At 44.7% G+C, this 14,212-nt stretch overlaps 2 protein-coding genes across 2 annotated transcripts in view; one reads left to right on the top strand and one right to left on the bottom strand.

Moving 5' to 3' along the window:
• Positions 1-14,212, bottom strand: part of LOC126475150 (GTP-binding protein Di-Ras1) — a 1,323,975-nt gene that overhangs the window by 1,095,935 nt on the left and 213,828 nt on the right. The window lies entirely within an intron of this gene.
• LOC126475149 (pancreatic lipase-related protein 2-like) overlaps positions 1-14,212 on the top strand; it is a 429,898-nt gene that overhangs the window by 367,001 nt on the left and 48,685 nt on the right. Inside the window, exon 5 of the mRNA XM_050102764.1 lies at positions 9,952-10,146. Within this exon, the coding sequence (XP_049958721.1) occupies positions 9,952-10,146 (195 nt within the window). The remainder of the gene's footprint in view (positions 1-9,951; positions 10,147-14,212) is intronic.

Genomic DNA, 14,212 nt, shown 5'->3' with positions numbered 1-14,212 from the left:
AAAGATGTAAGTTGCATTATTTTTGTGTACTACTGACAATTAAAGTTGAAATAGCATGAAAGCGACACGCAAGAAACTTCAAACTGGCATGAAGGGTACAACACGTTTCGATACGCAAATCAGTGGAACTGCAAAACGTAGCAATGATTAATGCCATGTACATTCTGTGTATAGCTAAAGTCCATACAGTGGCATTTTTATTCGGAAATCGAACGGGAATGATTGCTGTTTGTGATACGATCGAGTTACGCCTCGTATATGGAGAACGTCTGCTAGCATGTCCGAATTCCTCAGTGGCAGCATCGTGGCCTATTGAAACTGCAGTTTATTGTCTGGTGTATTAGTGCTCGTGCTGGTCGACAACCGACGACCGTTACACGATTATGGTTGATGGGTTCAGGAGGACAGTGCTCGACGCCACGCAGGCTCTCAGTGGCCTCGACCGCCTACAGTCCTCGAGGGAGGACGTGTTGTTCGCTTTGTGTGCGCAGGATCGTACGGCCGGGTCACGTCCTGGGGACTGAAAATGGCCTCATTAGCAGTAAGAGTAATGCCGACCCGGACAGGACGACGGCGCCTGCAGCACCACCGACTGCCAGTTCGGCGACCATTTTGCAGAGATGTTTAGGACGGGTGGTAGAGACAGAGCATCGAGTGACATTATACTGAGTGCACTATCCGAAAATTACCTCGAGCAATTAAACAGAGAACCGACTCGTGGGGATAACATCTTGGACCTACTGGTAACAAACAGACCCGAACTTTTCGACTCTGTATGTACAGAACAGGGAATCAGTGATCATAAGGTCGTTGCAGCATCCCTGAATATGGAAGTTAATAGGAATATAAAAAAAGGGAGGAAGGTTTATCTGTTTAGCAAGAGTAATAGAAGGCAGATTTCAGACTACCTAACAGATCAAAACGAAAATTTCTGTTCCGACACTGACAATGTTGAGTGTTTATGGAAAAAGTTCAAGGCAATCGTAAAATGCGTTTTAGACAGGTACGTGCCGAGTAAAACTGTGAGGGACGGGAAAAACCCACCGTGGTACAACAACAAAGTTAGGAAACTACTGCGAAAGCAAAGAGAGCTCCACTCCAAGTTTAAACGCAGCCAAAACCTCTCAGACAAACAGAAGGTAAACGATGCCAAAGTTAGCGTAAGGAGGGCTATGCGTGAAGCGTTCAGTGAATTCGAAAGTAAAATTCTATTTACCGACTTGACAGAAAATCCTAGGAAGTTCTGGTCTTACATTAAATCAGTAAGTGGCTCGAAACAGCATATCCAGACACTCCAGGATGATGATGGCATTGAAACAGAGGATGACACGCGTAAAGCTGAAATACTAAACACCTTTTTCAAAAGCTGTTTCACAGAGGAAGACCGCACTGCAGTTCCTTCTGTAAATCCTCGCACAAACGAAAAAATGGCTGACATCGAAATAAGTGTCCAAGGAATAGAAAAGCAACTGGAATCACTCAACAGAGGAAAGTCCACTGCACCTGACGGGATACCAATTCGATTCTACACAGAGTACGCGAAAGAACTTGCCCCCCTTCCAACAGCCGGGTACCGCAAGTCTCTAGAGAAACGGAAGGTTCCAAATGATTGGAAAAGAGCACAGGTAGTCCAAGTCTTCAAGAAGGGTCGTCGAGCAGATGCGCAAAACTATAGACCTATATCTCTGACTTCGATCTGTTGTAGAATTTTAGAACATGTTTTTTGCTCGCGTATCATGTCGTTTTTGGAAACCCAGAATCTACTCTGTAGGAATCAACATGGATTCCGGAAACAGCGATCGTGTGAGACCCAACTCGCATTATTTGTTCACGAGACCCAGAAAATATTAGATACAGGCTCCCAGGTAGACGCTATTTTCCTTGACTCCCGGAAGGCGTTCGATACAGTTCCGCACTGTCGCCTGATAAACAAAGTAAGAGCCTACGGAATATCAGACCAGCTGTGTGGCTGGATTGAAGAGTTTTTAGCAAACAGAACACAGCATGTTGTTATCAATGGAGAGACGTCTACAGACGTTAAAGTAACCTCTGGCGTGCCACAGGGGAGTGTTATGGGACCATTGCTTTTCAAAATATATATAAATGACCTACTAGATAGTGTCGGAAGTTCCATGCGGCTTTTCGCGGATGATGCTGTAGTATACAGAGAAGTTGCAGCATTAGAAAATTGTAGCGAAATGCAGGAAGATCTGCAGCGGATAGGCACTTGGTGCAGGGAGTGGCAACTGACCTTTAACATAGACAAATGTAATGTATTGCGAATACATAGAAAGAAGGATCCTTTATTGTATGATTATATGATAGCGGAACAAACGCTGGTAGCAGTTACTTCTGTAAAATATCTGGGAGTATGCGTGCAGAACGATTTGAAGTGGAATGATCATATAAAATTAATTGTTGGTAAGGCGGGTACCAGCTTGAGATTCATTGGGAGAGTCCTTAGAAAATGTAGTCCATCAACAAAGGAGGTGGCTTACAAAACACTCGTTCGACCTATACTTGAGTATTGCTCATCAGTGTGGGATCCGTACCAGATCGGTCTGACGGAGGAGATAGAGAAGATCCAAAGAAGAGCGGCGCGTTTCGTCACAGGGTTATTTGGTAATCGCGATAGCGTTACGGAGATGTTTAACAAACTCAAGTGGCAGACTCTGCAAGAGAGGCGCTCTGCATCGCGGTGTAGCTTGCTCGCCAGTTTTCGAGAGGGTGCGTTTCTGGATGAGGTATCGAATATATTGCTTCCCCCTACTTATACCTCCCGAGGAGATCACGAATGTAAAATTAGAGAGATTAGAGCGTGCACGGAGGCTTTCAGACAGTCGTTCTTCCCGCGAACCATACGCAACTGGAACAGGAAAGGGAGGTAATGACAGTGGCACGTAAAGTGCCCTCCGCCACACACCGTTGGGTGGCTTGCGGAGTATAAATGTAGATGTAGATGTAGACAGCAGGCGCGCAGTTATGCTGGTGCGCTCTAATTCAACACCGGACGCAGCAGTAGCAGCAAGACTTCTTTTGGGACGAGTCCCAGCTCTGGCTACACCGTCGTGTTAGGCATATCAGTATATGGCATTTCCGAACAGAACGAATGTTATGAACTTGTATTCGTCTTCATAATACACGGCCTAGCACTTGGAGTAATGGTACGGGGCGCCGTTCGAAATACATGTATCAGTTTTTATTTGAGATGTGGCATATGACCATTTAATAGACATGTGAATTTTTTACGCACTGCTTTTATGGTTACTGCAGAAAAAATTTGTCACTTGAAGTTCATCAACTCATCTATACTGACGCTCTTCGAGTAAAGTCTTCTTCAGAATATCTGAAGAAAGTTTACAAATTTAATGAGGAGCAAAGCTTTCTCTAAATTAATAAAATTGACAAAACTTTATAAGAACATAAATTAAAATGAACATATCAGTGGAGGTAGGGAGTATGACATGGATAATATGGCGTCATCTATAAGTGTCTAGCATCAGGGTACAACTGAGTAACATAACATGACATTACGTACAAGGTGTGGTGTCACCGCCAGACACCACACTTGCTAGGTGGTAGCCTTTAAATCGGCCGCGGTCCGGTAGTATACGTCGGACCCGCGTGTCGCCACTGTCAGTGATTGCAGACCGAGCGCCACCACACGGCAGGTCTAGAGAGACGTTCTAGCACTCGCCCCAGTTGTACAGCCGACGTTCATAGCAATGGTTCACTGACAAATTACGCTCTCATTTGCCGAGACGATAGTTAACATAGCCTTCAGCTACGTCATTTGCTACGAACTAGCAAGGCGCCATTACCAGTTTATATTATAATAATGTCTAAACAACAGCGATGTTCTCCAATTGTGGATTAAAGTTAAGTATTCCAAGAACTACGTTCTTTATAGGATAATTACCTTGTTCCAGACCTCACGCCAATCTGCGTGAGCTTAAAAGCGTGCATTTCGGCCTCCTCTAGCAACACGGTGTTGGCTCTTCTGCCAACACTTCACAAGGTAACAAACACAGCCACCGGGTGGCGTGAATACCAGCTCAACGTAGCGACGAACGCGTTCGACAAGCCAAACATAGGTGAAAAAATAGTTAAAAACAAAGAATGTTATTCAATAAAGACGGTAAAGACGGTAACATACATCGTAACAACATAGCAAAACCAAGAGTAATACAATAAAAATAAAAACTAAATCTAAGGTAAAGGATAGGCTTGGCGGAGAAAACAGATAGAAACTAGGTGGCACGTTAGTCGTCTGACGTATTACATAAAAAAGGCAATACATATGCATTACATTTCACAAAAGACGGAATATCATTAAGCTGCACTGCTAACATAGAATAGAATTTTCGTCTATATCATGTGGCACAACTTGACAAAAAGAAGGGACCGGTTAGTAGGACATGTTCTGAGGCATCAAGGGATCACAAATTTAGCATTGGAGGGCAGCGTGGAGGGTAAAAATCGTAGAGGGAGACCAAGAGATGAATACACTAAGCAGATTCAGAAGGATGTGGGTTGCAGTAAGTACTGGGAGTTGAAGAAGCTTGCACAGGATAGGGTAGCATGGAGAGCTGCATCAAACTAGTCTCAGGACTGAAGACCACAACAACAATAACAACAACGACATCTGTGACTTCTCAGTTTATCATTCAGTGAGAGGTACATGTGGAAGAGTAACAAGATCTCATCAGCATATAAGACGAAGCGTTTCACAGCAGGTGGTCTGACCGAGCTTACACGAAGGAAGGAAAAATGGAAGATCAGAGTTTAACATCCCGTCGCGGAAGAGGTCATTGGAGATGGAGAACAAGCTGCAACTGAGGAAGAAAATCGGTCATCTTGAAAGGAAATTTCCTGGTATTTACATTAGGTGTTTTAGGGAAACCACAGGAAATCTAAATGTGTATGGGCGGCAGAGTATACGAACCGCTTTCCTCACAAATCCGAGACCAGAGTGCGCCACTGTGCTCGATGTCTGGACCATAAGAGGTTTCCCACGGAGAGACGGTGGCGCCGGAGTTTGTCCCACTTCTTCAAATCAAACAGACACGGCAATTTTAGAAAACTCTTGCTTGAGGCACTTACTGACCGTCCATGCCATACGGGTGTTGCTGCGGCTTCGAAAATTGTCGTGGCGGCGGGCATGGAAGGTAAGTCTAAAGCAGACTCACGATGAAAAACTTTGTAGACACCCACGCAGCTTCTTTTTGTGGAGAAGTAGGAAAATAAGCAGAAAGAAAATTGCTTTAGGCAGCTGCTGTCAGTTCTTGAGTTGGATATTACGGGCCTCGCCGCGAGTCTTCCGCCGTCGGTAGGACGCGAGTGCCGCCGTTTGCTTTGCGGCGACCTTCCCACTCACAGTGAAAGAAAAATGGGGCGCTGTTCTGCAGAAACCTAACAGTTACAGAGAAAGCGGAAACACCGTTGTGTTATTTATATATTCTGTCTTTGAAACGAGTCTCGAAATATTTGCATGCTTTAAGCAGCAATGCACACCTTAGGCCTTATTGCTCTAGCAGTGGGTAAGTAATGAGTAATTACGATAGAATAAAAGAACTACGTCTTTACCTCCAAACTGCCTTACAGTGAATTGCGGGGATACTTCAGGTACAGCTGTCGCTGTCCATTCACGGATCCTGCAGGTGGCAACACTGGCAGTGGAGGGTATAGAAAGCGTGTCTGGATGGCGTGAAAAACTGTGCAGTCCTTGTCATAAAACAGAAACGGAGCGATTTATTTTACGTCCAAAAGTACGTGACCACCGACTTTCGGGTCATGGGTGGAAGCATTTCCGAAACGACAAAGTCTGCGAACTGTTCGCGTGCCGCCGTGGTGAAGGTACAACAAGCATGACAAAAGTGACGCTATCCAAAAGGCACCGAGGAAACTTTGGTGCACAACAGGCCATAGATGACAGAGATGTACGATGCCTACGGAGATGTGTACGAGCGAACAGAAGTGCAACTGTTGAACAACTGACCGTCCAGATGAACTACAGGGCTACCAACAGTGTCTCCTCAATTACCGTTCTGAGAAATTTATTACCTATCGGTCTCCGCAGGAAGCCCCTGGTTCATGCAGCGATGCTAAGTGCTGTTCATCGGCTACGAAAGCATGAATTTGCACGCCAGTACCGCAACTGGACGTGCACTGAGTGGCATCAGATGACCTTTTCAGATGGGTCAAATTTCATGCTCCATCGGACGGACGGCCGTTGACGTGTACGGTGTGAAACGTCGGAAACCAAACAAGGAGGGTGCGTTAAGGTCTCGGGAATGTTATCATGGCACTCCCTGGATGCTCTCGTCATTCTGGAGGGCAAACTGGATCAACACGAGTATGTATCTATCCTTAGGGACCATGTCGACCCCTGCACGTAGTTTTTACTTTCTCGGCGCGATGGCATCTACCAGCAGGACAATGGATCACGTCTCACGATTTTCAGTGTATGTGCAAGGTTCAAAGAGCACAAGGATAAGTTTACCGTACTCACCTGGGCACCAGACATCCTGTATTTAAAGCCAATCGAGAATCTGTGGGACTACCTCGATCGGGCTGTTTGTGCCAAGGATGCTCAGTCAAGAAACCTAGCGCAGCTGCTACGGTCGCAGGTTCGAATCCTGCTTCGTCCATGGATGTATGTGATGTCCTTAGGTTAGTTAGGTTTAAGTAGTTCTAAGTTCTAGAGGACTGATGACCACAGCTGTTAAGTCCCATAGTGCTCAGAGCCATTTGAACCATTTTGAACCTAGCGCAGCTGGACACTGCGCTGCAGTCGGTACCTTCCAGAATCTCACTGACTATTTACCTGCACGTCTCGCAGCGGACCGCGCTGAAAAAGTTGTTTATCCAGAGTTTTTACAGGTGGCGAAATTACTATGACTGGGAGGGGTGGCCGAGCGTTTCTAGGCGTTACAGTCTGGAACCGCGCGACCGCTACGGTCGCAAGTTAGAATACTGCCTCGGGCATTGATGAGTGGGATGTCCTTAGTTTGGTTAGGTTTAAGTAGTTCTAAGTTCTAGGGGACTGATGACCTCAGTAGTTAAGTCCCATAGTGCTCAGAGCCATTTGAACCAATTTTTTTTAGGAAGTGTATTACACTTCGTTCGGCACGCGACCGTAGTATTCAGTTTACCACTCGCCTACCATTGGAATGTTTTCTACGACCGACTGTTCGCGACCGACCACATCTGTAGACTCCACTTTAGCAAATGGGGAGCTGCCGCTGGCTTGAAAAGTAGCAGCTGTAAAATTTACTGCTGAGAACAGAAATGCTTAACTGCGCCTTGTCGTACCCCACAGAGATTTTGTTTTCATATCTGTCAAAATGCAGCAACAGCGACGTCAAAAGCGGGATATGGCATACGAAAAGGACCTTTTGTAATGTCTACCTCGCCTAACAGATTCCATTAGTAAGGTTAGACGGGGGCGTTACACGGTATTATCACGATGTGTCCTGAGGGTGGCAAGGTTTTTGTTCCATGTGTTTTCTATAGAGTTTAAAACTTTCTGAAGACGATTTTAATGTGTTGTCAAGAGGGCTGACCCATCGAAGCGAAATTCACATTTTTCTGAGGTACTGTTTTAAACTTGACGCTGAACTATGTAGGCTGATTTTGCTAATGGGAAAACTGCAGGCAACTATCACTGAGAAAATAAGGATGTCACAGGGATATACGGCGGGAAATGCATTCCAATGTAGGTGCGCTCACTTGAAGCTGGAGACGCGGTGTTGGTTTCAGTGATTGAAAGCACACGTGGCAACACACCAGACAAGTGACAATGTTCTGCCTGCTCTAGTGCTTTAGCGGTACGGTGGTAATGACCATCGGTACCGATTCGGCGACATTGCCTGTGTATTGATTACTGGCGACTGCCTTGTGGGACCAGTCATCCTTCCGCACCATCTCACAAGCCAGGCATAATATAAACTTACCGCAGGTGATCCTGCCTTCCCTGCTTGCGTGAACGAAAGGCGCCTACTAAATTATTAAGCTGCAGTTCGCTTGCACGATCCGAGCGGAGGCATCTTGACATCTGTCACAACCACACATTGAGAATGAACCGGTGCTGAGTATGCCGATGCAATAGCTCCGTACTTAATCATATACAACCGGTCGCTGGACGAAAGATCCGTACCCAAAGACTACAAAGCTGCACAGGTCACCAATATTCAAGAAAAGTAGTAGGAGTAATCCACTAAATCACATGCCCACATCATTAACATCGATATGCAGCACGATTTTGGAGCATATATTGTGTTCGAACATTATGAATTACCTCGAAGTAAACGGTGTATTGACACACAGTCTACATGGATTTAGAAAACATCGTTCTGGTGAAACACAACTACCTCTTTATTCACATGAAGCGTTGAGTGCTATTGACAAGGGATTTCAGATCGATTCCATGTTTTTGGATTTCCGGAAGGCTTTCGACACTGTACCACACAAGCGGCTCGTAGTTAAATTGCGTGCTTATGCAATATCGTCTCAGTTATGTGACTGGATTCGTGATTTCCTGTCAGAGAGATCACAGTTCGTAGCAACAGACGGAACGTCATCAAGTAAAACAGAAGGGATTTATGGCGTTCCTCACGGTAGTGTTATAGGCCCTTTGCTGTTCCTGTGATTTGAGTGACAATCTGAGCTGCCGTCTTAGATTTTCTGCAGATGACGCTGTCGTTTATCGACTAATAAAGTCATCAGAAGATCAAAACAAAGTGCAAAACTATTTGGAAAAGGTATCTGTATGGTGCGGAAATTGGCAGTTGACCCTAAATAATGAAAAGAGTGAGTACCTAGAAATTACAATTACGAACAACATAAATTGGAAGGAACACATAGAAAACGTTGTGGGGAAGGCTAACCAAAGACTGCGTTTTATTGGAAGGACACTTAGAAAATGTAACAGACCTACTAAGGAGACTACCTACACCGCTTGTCAGTCCTCTTTTAGAATACTGCTGCGCGGACAGGGATGATTACCACATAGGATTGACGGAGTACACCGAAAAAGTTCAAAGAAGGGCAGCACGTTTTGTATTATCGCGAATAGGGGAGAGAGCGTCACTGAAAATATACAGGGTTTGGCATTTTTCGTTGCGGCGGAATCTTCTCACGATATTCCAATCACCAACTTTCTCCTCCGAATGCGAAAATATTTTTTGGACACCAACCTACACAGAGAGAAACGATCACCATGTTAAAATAAGGGAAGTCAGAGCTCATACGGAAAGATATAGGTGTTCGTTCTTTCCGCGCGCTATACGAGATTGGAATAATAGAGGGTTATGAAGATGGTTCGATGAACCCTCTGCCAGTCAGTTACATGTGATCTGCAGAGTATCGATGTAGATGTAGATGTGCTGAGGTTCCTCTCCCGCCGTACCGCCAAAACACTGGTACGGACAGAACAGCACCTTTTGCCTGGTGAGAGCTCGTCTGTACTTTCAGTCATTGAAAACTACACAGTCAAAGCTCTTTATTTCCATCTTCACCTCCTTTGGAACGCATTTCCGGCCACAAATCCATATGATCTCCTGTGCTCCTCGCCTTCTTCGGGTAGTTTCCTTCAGGCAGAGTTCTTAAGGGCAGTATACGCCGACGTCTCTCGTTCGTTTCTGCGTTCAAAGAAGTGACCTGCCTTGGTTGTGGTTCAGTCATGAGGTACCAACTTTATCATGCGACCTCGTTCTTTGGGCGACACTACATTTTTTCTCCACCCTTCGTAGGTAACTAGTGCTGCTAGTGCTATTGACAGTAGACGTTTCATTGTCCTGCTTTGTCCGAGCGCAAAGGACGGCTATGGCATGCACGAGTGTGATGTGTGGGTGCCAACATACGGCCCACACGGGAGCAGCGAGCGCGGCGGCCCCTGCGGGCCAGCGTGCCCGCGGCGCACAGTGTTGTGAGGCGCGCCCCATGTTGCAGCGCTGGACCCGGCCAAGCCGCTGTTCGACTCGCGGCCCCTGCAGCAGCGGCTGGACTCGGGCGACGCCGAGCTGGTGGTGGTGCTGCACACGGCGGGCGGCATCGCCGCCTTCGCGGAGCCGCTGGGCCACCTCGACTTCTACCCCAACGGCGGCGTCTCCCCGCAGCCGGCCTGCGTCCGCGAGAACTTCCCTCGTAAGTAGCCTCGCACGTACATAGGGTCACTGACTATGATCAAATTTCGCTCGTTTCTACTGAAAGTATCATTGATAAGATTGTTCTAAATTAATTATTCAGCAAACCTGCATCTGACTGCGTCTGTGAACTTCTTTCTTGCACTCCTCAATTTTGCCAGAAATGCTACATGTATTTGACTCAGCAATGAAATTTAAGAGAATAATACCGTTTGTGCAATGGCATTAAGATGGTACTGGAAAATTAACTTTTGGCCATGATGTTTACTTGGTTCTTTCATTGGTGGGTAACTTTACTCTACTACTCATTTTCATATTCAATTCAAGTAAAGAATTTGGATTATGATTCAGGCTGTTAGAAACACAATGTTGATCTCAGTACATATACTGTTAAAATTTTAAGTCATACACAAAACCTACCGTAGCACGAAACACTTACAAAATTTTATCAAACGCTTACCGTGTCAAACCTTGGACATACAAATCCTAACTCTGAATATTATCTAACAAAACCAATTTGAAATCATTATATATCTTCTCTCATTTACGTGCTAAGGTTTGGTCTGGGGCAGCGAACGCGACCTACTTTACAGCTGTCACCACAGGTCTGCTTCCTCCAGGCACCTAGCTAGGACTCCTCGGTTTTTTTTATTGCGCGCGCCCAGCTCTCTTAACCATCAAAGACTCGTTCTACCTTGCGGTTGGCAGCTATCGACTATTTTCTGGAACTACCCTGATCGAACCTCAAGCACATACCTTTCATAACCCCCTGGTCCCCTGGACCAGAATTTTGTGGGGGGGTCTGTGCAGTTAGCACAGATTTCCCCACGAAATTCTTAAAAAAATACAATGTAAGATACAATACAAAGCATATACAACCACTTTGCGGTTGGCAACTACCATCTATTTTCTGGAGCTACCCTGGTCAAACTTTAGCACATACCATTCACTAGTACATACAAGGGAAGTGCGTCACTTCGAACGCTCAGTACCGCATGAAAATGTGTTTGGGGTACAACTAGCTCAAAAAAAAAAAAAAAAAAAAAAAAAACCGCGGTACCAGCCATTCGCATACAAAACTGCGCGTCTTCACACTTGAATGAACAGATTTCTACGAATAGGGGCTCATTGGAATAATGTTCCTTAGTTACAGCCTTATGATTTCCCCTTTTATTTGTGTGTTCATCTATATACCTGCTCTTTTAAGCGTTGTGAAGGCTTCTTTTATTGCTCTCGGCAGTCCTGCAATGATGTTAAAATCTTATGCGTGTGCCAGCAGATACGAGTAATCTGTTTTTTCAGGATAGTACACCTTGTATTGATTGATGCCTCCATCTCTTGAAGCCTTTAGCAAGTCCATGTTAAACAGAAGGCTGGATAGTGAATTTCCTTGTCTTATTCCAGTGTTACAACATATTCTGTGTCGCAAATACAGTGTACATTATTCAAAGCATGCATATTACGGTATGATGTCTGTGCTATATGACCATGAATGAATCGATAAATAAATGTTTATTTCATCACGATTCGCTATTATTCTTCGATTACACCTCGCCACGAATGCTCCATAGTGATAATCATTATTATTGTTCCTTTCCGAAGAAATACATGTGCTTGACATAGGGTTAGAAAAAGTAAGTAACTCGAATGCAGTATGGGCCGACTTCTAGTCTGCCGCCACGAGAGACATTTCAATGATCGCGTATACAAAGTCTAACGAGAAAAACTTTGGTAAGATGAAGCAGCAAATTATGGATAAAATATTGCTGAAAACACTCCGAAAACAACAAAATATTGCCAACTTCTTGATGCCTACTTCTTAAGGCGGTATAAACTTTACACGAGAAGGATCGTTGATTTTGTGTGATGACAAACTGAAATACCCCAAACAAAAAGCTACAAAATCGTAATTTCATCATCAGAATTCATTTTGTGCTTTACAGTCAACTTCCTGCACCGAAGTACAGCCCCGTGTTCCAATATTCTTGGCAAAATGCAGATTATGACACTGACGTACCAATATCATCGTCTGAAAAAGTAATTAGTGTGGTGTTTGATAATGGACTGCTTGAATGCAGAAGCGATAATGAATGTGAAAAAATTGTTTAGTCAGATGTGTATATTTTTCTGTTTCACTTTGCTTAGATTCCTTAATTAAAATCCCAAACGCCGGCCGCGGTGGCCGAGCGGTTCTAGGCGCTTCAGTCCGGAATCGCGCTGCTGCTACGGTCGCAGGTTCGAATCCTGCCTCGGGCTTGGATGTGCATGATGTCCTTAGGTTGGTTAGGTTTAAGTAGTTCTAAGTCTAGGCGACTTATGACGTCAGGTGTTAAGTCCCATAGTGCTCAGAGCCATTTGATTTTTGAAAATCTCAAACCCGGACTTCCACTGAAAAGGTGTGCAGAAAAAGTTTGTTGCTCAAACACTGTGGGCAGACAGTTATGACTTTGCAAAACGTGTCTTTTTGTTCCTATTATTCCGAAGTTTTGTTTCTCTGAGTTACTACGTTCCTCTCTTAGCCCTTGGATAGGTGATCTTCAAATGTCTCTCGTGGTAAGACCCGCAGTTTTACATTCGAGTGGCTCGTACCACTACTTTTGTGATGCGCAATTTATATTCTAAGCACATTTTTGTGCGCTGCTGAGCGTTTGAGGTCACGCATTTCCCTCTGTAGCTGTAACAAAGGCAGCTCTAATACGATGCATTCCTCAAGCTTTTCGGAGAACGCAGCAGGGGTGTAGAAAGCATCGCTCGTGCGAAACTCAGCTTGTGCCTTTGTCACATAATACATATCCTGAAAACCACGACGGAAGGCAACAGGAAGACTCAATATTCCTAGATCTTCGGAAAGCGCTTGACACTGCGCCGCACAGCAGACTATTAACGAAGACCCGAACATGACAGATTATGTTCCAGTTATGTGAGTGGCTCGAAGATTTCTTAAGCAATAGAACGCAGTGCGTTGCCCTCACAGAAAATGTTCATCAAAGATAAGGATATCATCAGGAGTGCTCCGGGGAAGTGTGATAGGATCACTCCTATTCTGTGTATACGTAAATCATTGAAAGACAGAGTTGCAGAAATTTGTTGCTGGTTTCTGATGATTCTGTGGTGAACGGAAAGTGTCGTTGTTACGTGGCTGTAGGACAATACAAGATGACAGACAGAATTTCTAGTTTGTGTAAAGAATGGCAGTTTTGTATAAATGCAGGAAATTGTAAGTTAATACAGATGAGTACGCAAGAAAAGTTCTATATCATACGAATACAGCATCAATAGTGCGCTGCTTGACGCAGTCAGGTCGATTAATGTGCAGGCATGACGTTACAAAGCTGCATGAAATGGAACGAGCACTTAAGAACGGTAGTAGGCAAGTTCAATGGTTGACTTAAGTTTATTGGGAGTGTTTTACTAAAGTGTAGCGCATCTATAAAGGAAACTGCCTACAGAATACTACTGCGACCCGTTCTTGAGTACTGCTCGAGCGTGTGGAATCCTCACCGGGTCGGATTAAAGGAAGACGTCGAAGCAGTTCAGAGGCGTGCTGCTAGATAGATTCGATCAGCACACAACTATTATGGTGGTGCTTCATGGACTCAAAAGGGAATCTCTGGAGGCAAGACGACTTTCTCTTCGCGAGGAAATATTAAGAAAATTTGAGGGTGACTTTTGGAACGATTCTACCGCCACCGATGCCCATTTCGCGTGAGAACCAAGAAGTTAGGAGTAGATAAATTACGGGCAGCCATATAGGCAGTGTTTTCCCCTCTCTTTATTTGCGAATGGAACAGGAAATGAAATGACTGGTAGCGGTACAAGGTAACCTCCACCATGCACCAAGCGGTGCCTTGCGAAGTATGTATGTAGATGCAGATACAGATGGGCTACATTCGAGTTACACTATTTTCTGTGTTCTCTAATCATGTAGAATAAAGTGACTCATGTTTCTTCGGCAAGCATCAATAATAATAATAATAATAATAATAATAATAATGTGGTACATTCGTGGCCAGGTTTACTCAGGAATCGTAACGAAATGAACATTTAGTCATCCATCATCATTATCG

The sequence above is a fragment of the Schistocerca serialis genome, chromosome 4 (assembly GCF_023864345.2).
Source record: "Schistocerca serialis cubense isolate TAMUIC-IGC-003099 chromosome 4, iqSchSeri2.2, whole genome shotgun sequence".
Classification (NCBI taxonomy): domain Eukaryota; kingdom Metazoa; phylum Arthropoda; class Insecta; order Orthoptera; family Acrididae; genus Schistocerca; species Schistocerca serialis.
Note: the sequence above shows the minus strand (reverse complement) of the source record. Positions and strands in the feature narration are given on the sequence as shown.